At 43.2% G+C, this 15991-nt stretch overlaps 1 protein-coding gene across 1 annotated transcript; it reads right to left on the bottom strand.

The window, feature by feature from the left end:
- Positions 1 to 1558: 1558 nt before the first annotated feature.
- LOC112080731 (mothers against decapentaplegic homolog 1-like) lies at positions 1559 to 10852 on the bottom strand. The gene is given in 11 exon segments (XM_070442676.1): positions 1559 to 1664; positions 1667 to 1729; positions 1732 to 1801; positions 1954 to 2083; positions 2085 to 2205; positions 3174 to 3395; positions 5617 to 5733; positions 6853 to 7137; positions 10223 to 10420; positions 10423 to 10596; positions 10599 to 10852. Coding segments are annotated over 11 exon segments (1431 nt in total). The 5' UTR covers positions 10618 to 10852; the 3' UTR covers positions 1559 to 1632.
- Between the last annotated feature and the right edge of the window lie 5139 nt (positions 10853 to 15991).

Raw genomic sequence — 15991 nt, 5'->3', positions numbered from 1 at the left:
CTGGATTAACTATCTAATGTTAGCTAAATGCAGTAATGAATAATTGTTACATTTCTTTAAATGAACAATTCTGTTAAGTGTCTTGTGCAAGTTCTAAATTACAATACCTGTTAGCAAAGGTATCAGCTAGCGATGACGTGCAGAGCTGAAGGGATTTGTAGTTTTGCATGATGTCTACTTTGATGGTAATTAGCATACAAATCTGAGAGTAAATAGCGTAATATACTGATAAAAGTCACCTTGTCCAAGAGAGATTTGCATGGTTTACAAAACGCCACGCCAGGGTAAGCCTACACAAAACACAGCCCTTATTTTAAGTGTTTCTAAAATCCCCTATGGGAAAAATGATTGGAACCATTTCCCTGTTTGACCACTAGGTTTTATGGGTATTATGACACCTCCACTGTGGGGCTCTATGTGACTCTACAATTGATTATTTTTCTTTTTGCTGCTACCATGCACAGCTAGGGTCAAACTGAACTATCATACGCTTGTGCCCATCTCTGTCTGTTTAGTGTCATTCTTCAGTCACGACCTAACAAGCCAAACGGTGATTTGCTACACTAAACCAAACTACGCGTTTGCAAAACCGACTGCACAGCACTTTGCTCTAATGTTGAGTGCCAAACACGATTAAAATCGTTTAATTCAGTTGTAACATGGTGTAACACAAGAAGAGAAATATTTATTTATTACAATTTAAATGTCCTGTGAGCACAATCCACAATGCCCACCTCACTCTCCGCCCCACTCCCACTGATGCCCTCTCCTGATTTCTCCTCATGACAGGGTTTGTAAATAATCTAAAGGGATTTTATCTAGGGGTCTTTTTCTTCAACTCTTTTTATTTCCCAAAACCTAAAAAAAAAATACATTTTTAGGGTTCTGGGGGAGACATTTGTATTTACTGCCTCAGTATCTTTATACGTTCTAAATATGTTCATAAGAAACATAATATTTCTACATTTTTTCATCCATATTGGTTGTCCCAATCCTTCCAATTCTGTACACATTTATTATCGTTGTAGCAACACATGAAACTGGCTGTATGGGTTTCCAATGTTAACCCAAAAAACAGGGGAAGGGAAAAGAGGAAAAACTGCCGGAACAAGATCAGGGACCCATATTCACGTATTAGAGTGCTGATCTAGGTTCAGGTCCCACCAGTCCATATAATGTATTCATTATGATCTAAAAGGCCAAACTGATCCTCGTTCAGACTCTTTCTGAATAGGGCCCCATATGAGGAGGATACTTTGCGTAATGCTGAATTGATGATTAGTTTATAATGATTTGAGTCTGATTGATAATTATTACAGTTGGTCACAAAGATCAAGTATCTTCCAGATGCTTCATCTCATCCCCCCCACATCCCAGTCTGCAATGTGCCAATTTCAGACATATCCGTCAAGTACAAACCCACCAGGTTGGGGTCAAGTCCATTTCAATTCAGTCAATACAGTAAATAAACTGAATTTCCATTTTAATTTAGATTCTCTTAAAATTCCAGTTTACTTCCTGAATTGACTGATTTCAATTAGAATTGACTCCCACCCTGAAACCCACCCATCCCACCCTCCACTGGAACCTAATGCTGGGTTTGGACAGCCCTGGGCCTGGGGACAGTTTCGTCTAGGACACGGAGGAGATGGGGTTGTGGGGGAACCCATCTGGGTTAGCACCTTGTCCAGCCACTGCAGAGGACCGTGCAGGTGAATCTCAATCCAGCGGGGGTGCTGGTCACGTCCTGGCGGTGGTACTCTGCACCCCAGCCGCGGAGAGCAAGAGGAAGAGAGATATTCTCTTTAGGACAGGTATTATCATCATGGCTCTTTCAATCGTATTTCCTTTATTCTTTGAATTTTCTCGTCTTCATCTCATGACCCATCATTCATTCTGAACCATTTAACATTATATTCTCTATATTATGGGATGTATGTCTATGACGGTTACCTTGACGAAGCTCATGCGGATGGTGCACATCTTGGTCAGCTCGTAGACAGCCTCAAACCCGTGGTTGACGGACTGGGCCAGCAGCTCAGCAAACTCCTGGTTGTAAATCTTGAGGCTGCGCCGCTGGGGATCTTACAACAGTGGTGGGGTGGAAGCCATGGTGGTAGTTACAGTTCCGACTCTGGACGAAGATGCTGCTGTCACTCAGACATTCAGCATACACTTCACCACCCACATAGTACAGGTGAACTCCTGGGGAGAGGGAGAAGAGAGGGTTACATGGGATTAGAATGGAGTAGAGTACAGTAGTACAGGTGGACTCCTGGGGAGAGGGGAAGAGAGGGTTACATGGGACTAGAATGGAGAGAGTACAGTAGTACAGGTGGACTCCTGGGAGAGGGGAAGAGAGGGTTACATGGGATAGAATGGAGTAGAGTACAGTAGACAGGTGGACTCCTGGGGAGAGGGGAAGAGAGGGTTACATGGGATTAGAATGGAGTAGAGTACAGTAGTACAGGTGGACTCTGGGGAGAGGGGAAGAGAGGGTTACATGGACTAGAATGGAGTAGAGTACAGTAGATTAGAATGGAATAGAATATTCTTGCCTTTGGCAACTTGCTTGGATTCTTAATTGATCCATTAAAATTCAGCACCACTCTGGCACAGCACCACTCCTCTTTAGCCACAGCCCATAACACACTGTATCTGAGCAGCTTACCGATCACTGCAGCTGTACATAGCCCATCTGTAAATAGCCCACCCAACTACCTACCTCATCCCCATATTGTTTTTATTTACTTTTTAAAAATCTTTTGCACACCAGTATTTCTACTTGCACATCATCATTTGCACATCCATCACTTCAGTGTTAATTTGCAAAATTGCTTCGCTACTATGGCCTATTTATTGCCTTACCTCCTTACTCCATTTGCACACACTGTATATAGATTTTTCTATTGTGTTATTGACTGTACTTTTGTTTATCCTATGGGTAACTCTGTGTTGTTTTTTGTCGCACTGCTTTGCTATATCTTGGCCAGGTCGCAGTTGTAAATGAGAACTTGTTCTCAATTGGCCTACCTGGTTAAATAAAGGTGAAATWAAAAAAATAAACACTGACACTAACAATTGAACCAGTCCTGTGGACAGTGTGTCCATGGCCTTATATTTGGGATAATATAAGGCAACATAAGAGTGTTCCCATCCATGGCCATTTTTACCTTTGCCAATGTGTCGCCGTGTGTTCTCTATGGTTGAGTTGCGGTTGACGTTGGAGAGGAGGCCCAGGCAGAAACGGTTGCGGTTGTTGGACGGGTCGGTGAAGCCGTCGACCAGGACGCTAGTAGAGTTGGCCTGGAACGCCTCGCCCACCCGGTTGTTCAACTCGTAGTACACTATAGAGCACCAGTGTTTAGGTTCCTCGTAGGCCACCGGCTGAACATCTAGGAGACAGGGAGGGGAAAGGGAGAGGAAGGGAGGAGAGGAGACAGGGATGAGAGGGAGGTTGTTCAGCTTGTCGTACACTATGAAGCACCAGTGTTTGTCCTCCTCGTAGGCCACCGGCTGAACATCTGTACAGGATGTCAAACACACACAGAAAGGGTGAGATGTGTGTATGATCAGACACACACACACACACACACACACACACACACACACACACACACACACACACACACACACACACACACACACACACACACACACACACACACACANACACACACACACACACACACACACACACACACACACACACACACACACACACACACACACACACACACAGTAAGACATTTAAGCACACACGCACACACGTGCAGATTGACTAGAGTGGCTCATGAGCATCAAGCCTTCTGTTCTGATAAAGTTCAAGTCTGTCTGTCTAGTCTGACTTTGAGCTGCAGTCTGATATAGCAGATGTTAATCTTTCATCTCCGTCTTCCTTTACTAGGATTATAAGAAAAAAAATGTTGATTTGTATGTTGATGACAAAACGTGGGAAAGGTGTATGAAATGTGTGGTATGTGACGTTAAGTCTGAGTACACACAGAGAGCTATAGGTCATGTTTGCATACAACAGAAACAGAAAATCAATGCTGGCAAATCCATCCAACCCCACTAGACTGACTGTGGTCAGTCTGGACAGGGCCAGTCTTGATCAAATACTGTCCACTGACTGCGGGCAGTCTAGTCTGGTCTAGGATCAGTATTTATTGAGTCAAGCAGTCAGTCAATAGACCAAGCCGATGCCCGCCTGGTGCCGTCTCTCTCTGCCCGGTATCTTGGGTGAGCTTTATGCCAGCTGGCCCCCTCTCTCWAAAGGAGGGAGGGAGAGTTTATCCAAGCGGCATACTCCTTCCTAACTTCCTCTGCTGAGAGTAGCGGCCATCAGGTGTATTTGGTCTATGCTTTTCCTAGATCCATCGKCCCGGCCCACAATGGAAACGGCCCGGACCTCTAGAACACTACACAGGATGCAGCTTGGGGAAGGACAGAAATTCCCCAATCACCACTTCCAGGGAGTATTTCTCCACACCCATTGCAATATCCATCTGTGTGGGTGGGGATATTACCGTGACTGGATGCAWAACAATTATATAGGGAGATTGGTAAGGAGATTGCAATACTGGTTTTAGCAAGCGTAAACAGTTTGTACAATTCTGCCCAATACCTTGGCTGCTGAAAGTATCAACAGACTTTGTACTGTAGACACCTCAAAATTGCTTCGACTTCAAAAATCAAACCCCTTTAACACCTTATCTTTTGCCATGTAAATAGCCTGCATGACTGGTGGCATACATGGCTTTTGCGTATGGACTGGCTGTTCAGATGTGTGATGTGTAGGAATGCCAGATCTCCACAGCAACTAACGATTGACTGAACCACAGTTGAGGTAGGTGGTAGCAAACAAGGGTTCTCAACAAGGTTTTTTTTATTTGAAACAAGTGTTGCAGGTATAAAAGTTGGATGTAATTAGTGAGGCCAATTCTTAACAAGTTCTTAACGAGCTTTCAGTTAATTACCACCGGCAGAGATGATGTCAGCCAGAAGCTTTTAAAGGCCTCGTAAAAACTGCTCTGAGACCAGATTTAATTGGCAGACTCTCTGATCTTTCCTCTGGGTTGCATGTATAGACTGACGCTTTTGTGTTCATCATACTGAAATCTAAAACCTACTGCCTCAAAATGGTGTGAGATACTCTGCTTTTCTGAACATGGATACGCATTCATGTTATTTTCCCATTTACCCTGCATTAATGATCATATAAAATTCCCTATAAATTCTCTTTTTATTGAATATATGAAGGAAATTGTTTTCTAGCTAATCTTTTCCAACTCATGATGTGCAATTTTGAAGGTCATCACATGAATCACCCCTTATTTTAACAGAGGGATAAAGCACCTACATCCGTTTTTCTTACTAGCTTTACTGCATACATGAGAACTTTAATGAACACTACCACAAACCCCAACAACCACGACTACTTTTCAAGTGTTATTTTCAACTACATAGCCTATTAAAACTGAGTTTGATTCACCACGACAAATAAAAAGCAGTGTGTCATGGTTGCGTACTTGTACCCAGAAACCCCCTTGCACCTGTAGTACGAGCTGGTGGGGGCGCTGACAGCTCTAAGTGGGTGATGTCACAGCTGATTACCTGGCCTGTTGCTGATCTCCAGGGGCAACGCGGGGACCATCAGGTTGGTGTCCATGGGCTGGGGGCAGTCCTGAGTCATCCGCTCCTCTGGGGGCAAGTAGGCTGGAGGAGGGGTCTCTGGAGGAGGGCAGGGAGAGGGGTGAGAGGGGGTTTAAACCAGAGAGAAAGAAGTCTTCCAACTGTCACTCTATACTGAACATTGACTTACCAGCTTTATCTGTTTTAGAGCCTTTGGTTTAGTCCAACATACTGACAAAAACACCTTTACCTACACCAGGGTTTCCCAAAGTCCTCGGGACCCCAAGGGGTGCACGTTTTGGGTTTTGCCCTAACACTACACAGCTRATTCAAATAGCCAACAGGCTTTGATCATTTGGATCAGCTGTGTAGTGTTAGGGCAAAAACTAAAACGTGCACTCATTGGAGTCCCGAGGACCGAGTTTGGGAAATGCTGACCTACACAGTACAGCTACCTGAATATTCCTGTCATACGTCCTTTACTTACTGTCATCACCTACAGTAAGTCTATTGCTGCTTAGCCTATTCCATTGTTTATATTGGATCAGCCATTTGCCTAGCACACACATATACACTGAGTGTCCAAAACATTATGAACACCTGCACTTTCCATGACATAGACTGACCAGGTGAATCCAGGTGAAAGCTATGATCCCTTATTGATGTCACTTGWTAAATCCACTTAAATAAGTGTAGATGAAGGGGAGGAGACAGATTAATAAGGGATGTTTAAGCCTTGAGACAATTGAGACATAGATTGTGTATGTGTGTCATTCAGAGGGTGAATGGGAAGACAAAATATTGAAGTGCCTTTGAACGGGGTATGGTAGTAGGTGCCAGGTCGAACCGGTTTGAGTGTGTCAAGAACTGCAACGCTGCTGGGTTTTTCAAGCTCAACAGTTTCCCGTGTGTATCAAGAATGACCCAACACCCAAAGGACATCCAGCCAACTTGACACAACTGTGGGAAGCATTGGAGTCAACATGGGCCAGCATCCCTGTGGAACGCTTTTGACACCTTGTAGAGTCCATGCCCCGACCAATTGAGGCTGTTCTGAGGAAAAGGGTCTGCAACTCAATATTAGGAAGGTGTTCATAATGTTTTGTACACAGTGTAGATCCCCAAGAGGGTGATGACATAATTCAATACATTGTTACCACACTAACCGTTTTAAAAGTTATTAGTGAATTGTACCTGGCATCTGACCTGGCGGCTCACCTGGCATCTGAAATGGGCTGCCTGGGTCAGAGCTGGTGGGGGAGTGGGGGAAGGTTGCACTGCTGCCACTACCAGGGGAGCCGGGGTAGCTGTTCCCCCCAGGGGAGTGTGTCTGTGTCTGGGGGAAGTTCATCTGGGTGTTCGCCTGGGTGAAGGACTCTGGGAAGGTGGCGTTCTGGGGCATRTGGGGCTCGTTCTGGTGCAGAGGGTTGCGGAAGCGTGGTAGCATGCTGTGTTTGGCATTGAACTCGCTATTCCGCGGGACCAACACCGGGGGCAGCACTGAGACAGAGGGGAAGGAGAGAGGACATCAGGGTCATGTTCAGTTGGCATGAAACCGAAGAAAACAGACAGAAACATGGAGGGACAACCTGGACTTGCCCAATAAGAAATACATTTTGTTTTCTGCTGTTAAATGTTTTCTGTTGTGTACTCTAATGAACACGACCCAAGGTTAGTTACAGGAGCAGTTTCTGTATCTCTATACTGCTTTGAATGGTAAGTTATGGCCCGATTCTGCACAAAATGGCTGCCGGGTCTGTTGCACCATTGCATAGATAGACACTATATAATACATTCATAATAGGTGAGGCCAGTTTACGTTTCAAATGAAAGGCACATCCAAATACACTCTGCTCTATAATCAATATTCCAATCATTAAATATTCTAGCCTTTACAACTCTCAGCAGACCTATTATTATTCCCCATTTAGTTTCATTGAGATGTACAGAGCCTTTTTAGTTGAATACCTGCTATGATGCAAAGGCTGACCCTGCTAGCAAGGGTATTGTGGGTAGCGAGGGTAGGGGGTTAGCCCTCTCTTTGTGTCCCTAAGCCCCATGAGTCCAGTTAGAGCGGGTCCATCACACCTACACACGATGACACTACACACCTCACACACACACACAACACAAACACACCACACGGATGCAAAAGAGTTCTTTAATATAGCAAGTCATAATCCTTCTCTTTCTCTCACAAGTCTGTTCCTGATACTCTTTTCCTCTCTCTTCTCTCTGTCTCTCTTTTCTCCCTCCTCTCCTCTATTCGCTGTGCACATTTGCAGATGCCCCTGCATTTTTGGAATTGCAGCTTGCAGTGTGTTGGTTAGCCAGCAGTATTTGGCCTCTGTACCAGACATCCTGTTCAGAGAAAACATCTCTGAGTGAGTGAGTCCATTTATGAAGAATCTATCACATGGAGAAAAATATGATTGTGGCTGGATGGTGATGTGAGGACCATTCAGAGGTATGAGATCAGATATAAACCACTAGAGATCTGTTCCACCAATATCCACAAATAGGTAATGAATATATCATTAAATAATACTGAAACTAAGAGTTTTGTCAATGGAGGCAGTAGGCTAGCAGTTAAGAGCGTTGGCTAGTAATCTGAAAAGTCGCTGGTTCAAAACTCCAAGCTGGCAAGGTGAAAAATCTGCCGTTCTGCCCTTGAGTAAGGCAGTGTAACGTTCGTCGTCGGAATGAGACCAAAGCGCAGCGTGGAAAGTGTTCATAATTTAATGTTCACAAAAACACTCAAACAAAAGGGGAAAACGAAAGCCACACAGTTCTGTCAGGGAAAACCTAAACAGAAAACAACACCCCACAAAACCCAAACGGAAAATGACAACTTATATATGATCCCCAATCAGAGACAACGATAGACAGCTGCCTCTGATTGGGAACCACACACACACGGCAAAACAACAAAGAAATAGAAAACATAGATTTTCCCACCCGAGTCACACCCTGACCTAACCAAACATAGAGAATAAATAAGGACTCTAAGTCAGGCGTGACAGGCAGTTAGTTAAAACCCAACAACAACTGCTCCCAGGTGCCAATTATGTCAATTAAGCAGCCCCCCACACCTCTCTGATTGGGTTAAATGCAAAAGACACATTTCGGTTGACTGCATTCAGTTGTGCAACTGACTAGGTATCCCCTATCCCAATAAAATGCTACAATGAGAAAGATTACGGTCAAAAGTTGTGTTTTAAATTCTATTTACAGCATATTCTGTTGACAAATTTAGTTTGAACGATGTAAAAAAAATTCCTATTGAATACTATTGCATAACCAAATCCCAAGGTCAGTCTGAACCCTGGCTATTGTTCTATATAAAACTAGTGTCAGGGCGTTTCATGTTATCTGTTCTATCCTGGTGTTACTCTTTGGGACTAGTCTGTGTGTCTGTCCTGTGTCTGTGTGTGTGTGTGTGTGTGTGTGTGTGTGTGTGTGTGTGTGTGTGTGTGTGTGTGTGTGTGTGTGTGTGTGTGGTGTGTGTGTGCTCGTCACAACTGCAGACCACTTGTAACCAATGGTGCTGTGTGTGGTCTGTGTCGAGTAGCTGCTCGTGATCTGTGATGGGGGAGGTGTGGACGGACAGGTGCTACAGCCCAGTTGTTAAAACAAGTGTGTGAGGCGGGCATCCGCTCCTCCCTCCCATTGTGTGTGGCTTCCTGTCCCCTTCTTCCTCAGAGAAACACCACGTGTGTGTGTGTGTTCCCCGGCCCGACCGGCCGCACAGAGCATGCCAAAAACAAAGCCCTCATTCTCCCCCGGCTGGAATTTCCTGCTACACACACACACACACACACACACCACACACACACACACTGACACACACTCGCCCCCCTTCCTGTAGCACCCTGTGGACAGCTGTTTCTGTCTAGTCAGCTGGGCCTCATCTTCTGCTTAGCAGACAGACAAAAGAGGACATTTGATGTCCCCTGTCCATTAGGGAAACAAATATCTTTCGGTTTCACATACACACACGTACGCACACATGTGCATGCGTATAGGCGCACGCACGCACACACATGCATAAATACAGTACACACACGCAAGCACACAGCTGAGTTTTCTGAGGCATATCTATAGTGTGTGGTGGTGTTTTGTTTCTCCTGAGTCTCAGTTCAGACAGATTAGAACACCTGGCTGACACGGGAAGATATGAAAGGGGGAAAGGGAGAAAAAAGGAGAGAACATCTGCAGAAACCATGGGAAGGGGAAAGCCATGAGCAGAGACGAGATAACATACGGCTGATGATAGGGGAGGRACAGGCTGCTGGGGTGGGTATCTTATGGGTTATGTGTATGGTTCACCATTAATGTTTCATGTTCAAGAGCGATGTGAAGGATCATAGGAAATGCAGGAACTATCAAAACACATTTCGAAAGGGGTCATAAATCAAACATGAAGTAAATGGGGCATTAGGCTGGAAAGATCTAGTGGAGAAACATTTGATATATTTACACAAAACATAATTAAAAAGCATATCATCCTTGATGATCATTTTACGTTAACTTTTCAGCGCAACATAAACCCTCTAATGCTATAATACCCCCCCCCCCACTCACCGCCGACTATCCACTCTCTTGTAGTGGTACGGGTTGAGCAGACATCCTTCTGCTTGGAGCCAAAACGGGTACTCACAGCACTCCAGAGCCTTGAGCTCATGATGAGACTGCAGGTCAGGCCACCTCCACACCCTACAGTAGATAACATGGGGTAAGCCTTTCCTGTGGGACACCTGGAGTCTTCCATCCAGGGAGCGAGGATGGTGACACAGTTACTGGGCTGACCCGGGCAGTCCAGAGCCCTCTCCAACTCCTCCATTGCTCCCTTCTTCTTCTTCAGTTTCTTCACCAGCGCGTCCAGGCTTTCCTCCGCCCATTTTTCCTCTTCGTCTCCTTGTTTCCAGCCGAGGAGGCGCTTGACGGCCGGGCTGGTGAAGAGAACAGGGAGGTGACGTTCATGTGACGTTTGTGTCTGTCGCCTCTTTGCGACCGTAGCGTTGTCAGGGCGCTACACGTGAGTGTGCGGGTTAGGGTTTTACAATGGAGAGATAGTCCACTTGGTGAGGGAAAAAGTTGGAGGTTAAAAGCTGCTGTTGTATTTTTTTAGGTGCCACTGATGGCTGGGTAGTCCTCGGTYTTCAAAGCTTCAGGACAGAACTTCTGAACAGGACACCTAGGAGGAAGATGGAGGAGATTAAACCAATGCTAACGAAATCTATAACACTTCTAACATAGACAAACAGAGTTCAACAGATTCCCTTCAAGTGGACAGTTGAAGGAAGAGATATCAGTGTTCCCACTAATCTTGCCTGGAAAGCAACTAGCGACCCTCCAAAGGAAACGGAGTGATTCTCTCTATTGGCAGAACAACATTGGCCGTGTGAGGAGAGAGGGCCAATGATGTCACTGTGTTATGACTTCTGGGAATTGACAGCAGTGGGGTCACAATGAACACCGTCCCACTACAGTCAGCAGCCATTCTCCAGATAACTTCCTGTACACACGGCCCTGTTACCGTCACATAACCACTCTCAAATATCACTCAGAGAGAACTCTGTTTCAATATCAACACTAGCAAACTAAGTAGAATGAAGTCATGGATTGGGCATGCATTCTTGGAAGTATGCTAGAAAGGACATTAGATCATAGAACTCTGCCATATCAATTGGGGCAGTTACATAAAATGATCTGCATTATCCAATAACATTCATTATCCAAATTATTTAGYTGAATAAGAAAATACACATAAAACATAAATTTAATTAGACCAACAAAGCAGAATTGTTGAGGTAGGATTTGGCCGCACTTGAAAGGAAAYAGAACTTTATTGACTACACTGGGTTTTTATATGATCAAAATAATGTTCTATAAAACACTCAGCAACAAACAGCTTTAAGTGCAGGAATCAGCTAGCGACATCCAGGCCAATAAAAGAGGAAATGCATGGTGAACTTCAGGACAAATGTGCCCCATTCACTGAGGTCCCCTGACACCAATTCACCAGGAGAAACAAGACCACTCTCTCCTTCTGGAGGGGAAATATGAGACCAGGAACTCAATAGTTCATATTCCTTTTGAGGATATCAGCAGTGATGGAAAGTAGCATTTTGGTTGAGGATAGTATAGCCTACCCACTTTTCAGGTACCCACATAGATTTATTGTGCATCCATTTCTGGTAAACATTATATACGTGTATCTATCCACCACGACAAAAATACCAACATACACAAGTACGCACACACACAAGATTCATAGTTTACACCACTGAGTCAGATACTGCTACTATTACTACTACTATTTACCACTGCTACTGCTACTACTAATACTTCTAATGCAACTACTATTACTACTTCTACTATTACTATTACTACTGCTGCTGCTTCTATTACTACTACCACTACTATTATTACTACTACCACTATTACCACTGCTGCTACTATAACTACTGCTACTACTTACTACTGCTGCTGCTGCTACTATTACTACTACTACTATTATTATCTGCTGCTACTACTGCTACTACTATTACTACTTCTACTACTACCTACTACTACTACTACTACTACTACTACTGCTGCTGCTACTATTAATACTACTGCTGCTGCTACTGTTACTGCTACTTACTACTACTGCTACTACTATTACTACTGCTGCTGCTACTGCTACTATTACTACTGATACTACTATTACTTACTACTATACTCTGCTAATATTACTACTACTGCTACTACTACGATTACGCTGCTACTAACTACTACTACTACTACAACTACTTATTACTGCTACTACTGCTATTAATACTGCTGCTACTACCACTACTGCTGCTACCTCTACTTGCTACTACTACTACTATTAATACTACTACTACTACCACTGCTACTGCTGCTGCTACTATTAACTACTACTGCTGCTGCTACTATTACTACTACTATTATTACTACTTCTGCTGCTGCTACTATTACTACTATACTACTATTACTACTACTGCTACTACTACGCTACTACTACTACTATTACTACTGCTGCTGCTACTATTACTACTACTACTACTATTACTTACTACTGCTACTAACTACTGCTACTACTACTACTACTACTTGCTGCTGCTGCTGCTACTATTACTACTACTATTATTACTGCTGCTACTACTGCTACTACTATTACTACTGATATTACTACTATTACTACTGCTACTACTACTACTTGCTACTATTATTACTACTACTTGGCTAACTATTACTGCTAATACTATTACTACTACTATTTACTACTGCTGCTGCTACTGCTACTATTACTACTGCTACTACTACATTACTACTACTACTACTGCTAATATTACTACTACTGCTACTACTACGATTACGGCTGCTACTACTACTACTGCTACTAACAACTACTATTACTGCTACTACTGCTATTAATACTGCTGCTACTACACTACCCTGCTACTACTGCTACTACTACTACTATTAATACTAATACTATTACCACTGCTAGCTGCCTACTATTACTACTACTGCTGCTGCTACTATTACTACTACTATTATTACTACTTCTGCTGCTGCTACTATTACTACTACCACTACTACTGCTACTACTACTATACTATTACTACTGCTGCCTGCTACTATTTACTACTACTACTACTTTACTACTACTACTACTACACTACTGCTGCTGCTACTATTACTACTACTATTATTACTACTTCTGCTACTTACTACTACTACTACTTACTTACTACTAACTACTACTGCTACTACTACTTACTATTACTTCTGCTGCTGCTACTATTACTACTACTACTACTATTACTACTGCTGCTACTACTACTGCTACTACTACTACATTACTACTGCCTTACTACTGCGCTATTACTACTGCTGCTGCTACTATTATTACTACTACTACTATTACTACTGCTGCTACCTCTACTACTACTACTACTACTACTACTGCTACTATTAATACTAAATACTATTACCACTGCTACTGCTATTACTACTACTACTAATACTACTACTGCCTACTATTACTACTATGTTACTACTTTCATGCTGCTACTATTACTACTACTATTACTACTTACTGCTAGTTATTACTCACTAACTACTGCTGCTACTAAACTACTGATACTACTACATTACTACTGCTCTGCTACTATTACTATTTACTTTGCTGCTATTACTACTACTACTACTACTACTGCACTACTTACTACTACCTGTTTACTACTAACTTACTGCGTACTATTACTATTGCTACTACTATTACTACTGCTTATACTGCTTGATGCTACTATCTACTACTTGCTACTTGTACTACTACTTACTTACTACTACTAGTATATTACTACTACTTACTGCTGCTATTAATCACTACTAGAAATAAAATATACTACTACTACTACTACTATTACTACTGCTACTACTACTACTACTACTACCTAATTACAACTGCTTACTACTACTATTACTATGCTACTAACTATTACTGCTACTACTACTACTACTACTACGACTAAAGGCGTATGCGTTATGTGGAGAACAGGTGCTGTTACAACAGCTGGGTGTGTGTGTGTGTGTGTGTGTCTGTGTGTGTGTGTTGCGTGTGGTGTGTGTGTGTGGTGTGTGTGATTGTGTGGTGTGTTGTGTGTGGTGTGGTGTGTGTGTGTTTGTGTGTGTGGAGGGGGTGCCATTGGAAAGGCCTTTGCTATTGCTTAAACCACACTGACAGGAAAGCTGAAAGCTCCTCCTATATTTAGACCTAGCCGCCCAAAACATTTGCTAATTTAAAAAAGCCGGTTTTTAAGGGGGAGGGAGAGGTATGATGCAAAGGTATGTGTTTTATTTGTGATGTGTGCTGTGTGTGTGTGTGTGTGTGTGTTGTGTGTGTGTGTGTGTGTGTGTTGTGTGAGAGAGAGAGAGACGAGATGGAGAAAGAGAAAGATAAAGCTACATCAAGGGAAACCTGGGTTGAGGGCAGATTCCTCTGTCTGCCTGCTGGCTGACCAGGGCCAGGCCCACTCCCATGACACCACATTTGAAAGCGCATTATGTTTCAGCCATATGGAGGAAGTTACAGTTTGAAGTCAAAGTACATACACCTTAAGACTAATAACATTATAAACTCAGATTTTCACCAATATTCCTGACATTTAATCCTAGTAGAAATTTCCCTGTCTTAGGGTCAGCTAGGATCACCACTTTATTTTAAGAATGTGAATGTCAGAATTAATAGTAGAGAGAATTATTTAGTTCAGCTTTTTTATTTCATACATTCCCAGTGGGTTTTTGTCAGAAGTTACATACACTCAATTAGTTATTTGGTTATGCATTTCCTTTTAAATTGTTAAACTTGGGTCAAATGTTTGGTAGCCTTCCACAAGCTTCCCGCAATAGATTGGCATGAATTTGTGGCCCATTCCCCTGACAGAGCTGGTGTAACTGAGTCAGGTTGTAGGCCTCCTTGCTGGCACATGCTTTTTCAGCTTCTGCCCACAGTTCTTCTTAGGATTGAGGTCAGGCTTTGTATGGCCACTCCAATACCTTGACTTTGTTGTCCTTAAAGCCATTTTGTCACAACTTTGGAAGTATGCTTGGGGTCATTGACCATTGGAAGACCCATTTGTGACCAAGCTGTAACTTCCTACTGATGCTTTGAGATGTTGCTTCAATATATCCACATAATTTTTCCTGCCTCATGATGCCATCTATTTGTTGAAGTTGCACCAGTCCCACTGGCAGCAAAGCACCCCCACAAACATGATGCTTGCCACCCCGTCTTCACGGTTGGCGATGGTGTTTCTTCGGCTTGCAAGCCTCCCCCTTTTTCCTCCAAAAACATAACTATGGTCATTTATGGCCAAAACAGTTATATTTTTGTTCAATCCAGACCAGAAACATTTCTCCAAAAGTACGACTTTGTCCCTATGTGCTGTTGCAAAACCAGATTTTTATGGCGGTTTTGGGAGCATGCTTCTTCCTTGCTGAGCGGGCATGTCAGGTTATGGTCGAATAGAACTGTTATACTGTGGATTATAGATACTTTTGAATACCTGTTTCTCCAGCATCTTTCACAAGGTCCTTTTACTGTTTGTTCTTGGGAATTGCATTTGCCACTTTTCGCACCAAAGTACGCTCATCTCTAGGAGACAGAACCGTCTCCTTCCTGAGCAGATTATTGACGGCTGTGTGGTCACATGGTGTTTAATCACTTGCGTACTTATTTGTTTGTTACAGTAATACGTGGTACCTTCAGGCAATTTGAAATTGCTCCCAAGGGATGAACCAGACTGTGGAGGTCTAAAAAAAAATTCTTGAGGTCTTGGCT

The sequence above is a fragment of the Salvelinus sp. IW2-2015 genome, unplaced genomic scaffold (assembly GCF_002910315.2).
Source record: "Salvelinus sp. IW2-2015 unplaced genomic scaffold, ASM291031v2 Un_scaffold16466, whole genome shotgun sequence".
NCBI lineage: Eukaryota > Metazoa > Chordata > Actinopteri > Salmoniformes > Salmonidae > Salvelinus > Salvelinus sp. IW2-2015.
The sequence above is the reverse complement of the archived record's forward strand: the minus strand, read 5'-3'. Positions and strand labels throughout refer to the sequence as shown.